General features: G+C 40.2%; 1 protein-coding gene across 1 annotated transcript; it reads left to right on the top strand.

The window, feature by feature from the left end:
• The first annotated feature begins 924 nt into the window (after positions 1 to 924).
• Positions 925 to 1,842, top strand: LOC121466585 (olfactory receptor 1013-like). Its single transcript, XM_041680367.1, has one exon. It carries the CDS (start codon positions 925 to 927, stop codon positions 1,840 to 1,842), a length of 918 nt encoding a protein of 305 aa, XP_041536301.1.

The raw sequence follows: 1,842 nt of genomic DNA, 5'->3' as shown, positions 1-1,842 counted from the left end.
TCTGGGTGGCTAAGAATCTAACCTATAGCATCTGGAATATAGCAGGTGTTCTTAACTGCTTAGTCATCACTCCAACTCCTATTTTTTTTTAAAAAATGTCAACTCTTGTTTGGTGTGTGTATGTTGGTGATATGTGGAGCCAAATGCTACTGGAATGTCTGTTGAGGTCAGAAAACAACCTTATGGCATTCTTTATCTCCATTTACCTTTATATGGGTTTTGTATTGGAACTCAGGACACAAGACTTAGTGAGCCTTCTCATCTCCACAGAAAAGATGGGTTACAATGGTTTCCTATATACCCATTTCAGCAGAAATTTAAAGAAATGTTTTATTTTTCCATTTGGAAGAGATTGATAAATATCTTTCATCTTGTCAATGAAATCTTGTAGCAAGTGCTGTCATTGTCATCGTCTTCTTCTCTTCTTCTTCTTCTTCTTCTTCTTCTTCTTCTTCTTCTTCTTCTTCTTCTTCTTTTCTCCTGATTGTCTTCTTCCTCTTCTTCTTTCGTCTACTCCTTGCCCTCCTTCTCTTCTTCTTCTTCCTCCTCCTCCTCCTCATTGTCCTCTATATCAACATTAACATTATTTTTGAGTTTTCCAATCTATATCTCATACTTTGAATCCAGATATACTTGAGCTTCCTAGGTTGCCTAGGCAAAACTCAAAATTGTTTCAACCATTCTGCTTCTATTTTTCTACTATTGGGATTACAAAAAGGGCTACTACATATATATGTGTTCTTATTATTAAATTCATTGAAATTATTATTTTTAAACTTGGAGATTCCTATCACCTGAAAAAGAAATGTAAGTTCTTATGCTGCTGCTGTTTATATTACAGGAGCTTATCAAAAACAATATTCACATTTCACACTCATAAAGACACCTAAACTTCTGCACTCCCTGGTGCAAGCTCCTTGAGGCATGGAGAGGGGAAATCACACAGTGACTGAGTTCATCTTGCTGGGCTTCTCAACCAACCCTGTGATGCAAATGATACTCTTTGTCCTGTTCCTTGGAGTGTATTCTCTGACATTGCTTGGAAACACTACCCTCATCATACTGATCTGCAATGACTCCAGACTCCACACACCCATGTATTTTTTCATTGGAAATCTGTCTTTTCTGGATCTCTGGTATTCCTCTGTCTACACTCCAAAGATCCTAGTGACCTGCATTTCTGAAGACAAAAGCATCTCCTTTGCTGGATGTCTGTCTCAGTTCTTCTTCTCTGCTGGATTGGCCTATAGTGAGTGTTACCTCCTGGCTGCCATGGCTTACGATCGCTATGCAGCCATCTCCAATCCCCTACTTTATGCTCAAGCTATGTCAAAGAAGGTGTGCAGCTCCTTGGTTATATATTCCTATACAGGAGGATTTGTCAATGCAATTATATTAACTAGCAACACATTCACATTGGATTTCTGTGGTGACAATATCATCGATGACTTTTTCTGTGATGTACCTCCTCTCATAAAGCTGGCATGCGACGTCAGGGAGAGTTACCAGTCTGTGCTGTACTTCCTTCTAGCCTCCAATGTCATTACTCCCACCCTGCTCATCTTGGCCTCTTACATCTTTATCATTGCTGCCATCCTGAGGATCTGCTCCACCCAAGGACGCCTCAAGGCCTTCTCCACCTGCTCCTCACACCTCATCTCTGTGACCTTGTACTATGGCTCCATTCTCTACATCTACTCTCGTCCCCGCACCAGCTACTCTTTAGATAGGGACAAAATTGTTTCAACATTTTACACAGTGTTTTTCCCCATGTTGAATCCTTTGATCTACAGCCTGAGGAATAAGGATGTGAAAGAGGCTCTGAGCAAACTCTTTAAGTAA

This window comes from Microtus oregoni, unplaced genomic scaffold (genome assembly GCF_018167655.1).
Source record: "Microtus oregoni isolate MIOR12 unplaced genomic scaffold, Mior012 000033F_ref0000390, whole genome shotgun sequence".
Classification (NCBI taxonomy): domain Eukaryota; kingdom Metazoa; phylum Chordata; class Mammalia; order Rodentia; family Cricetidae; genus Microtus; species Microtus oregoni.
Note: the sequence above shows the minus strand (reverse complement) of the source record. Positions and strands in the feature narration are given on the sequence as shown.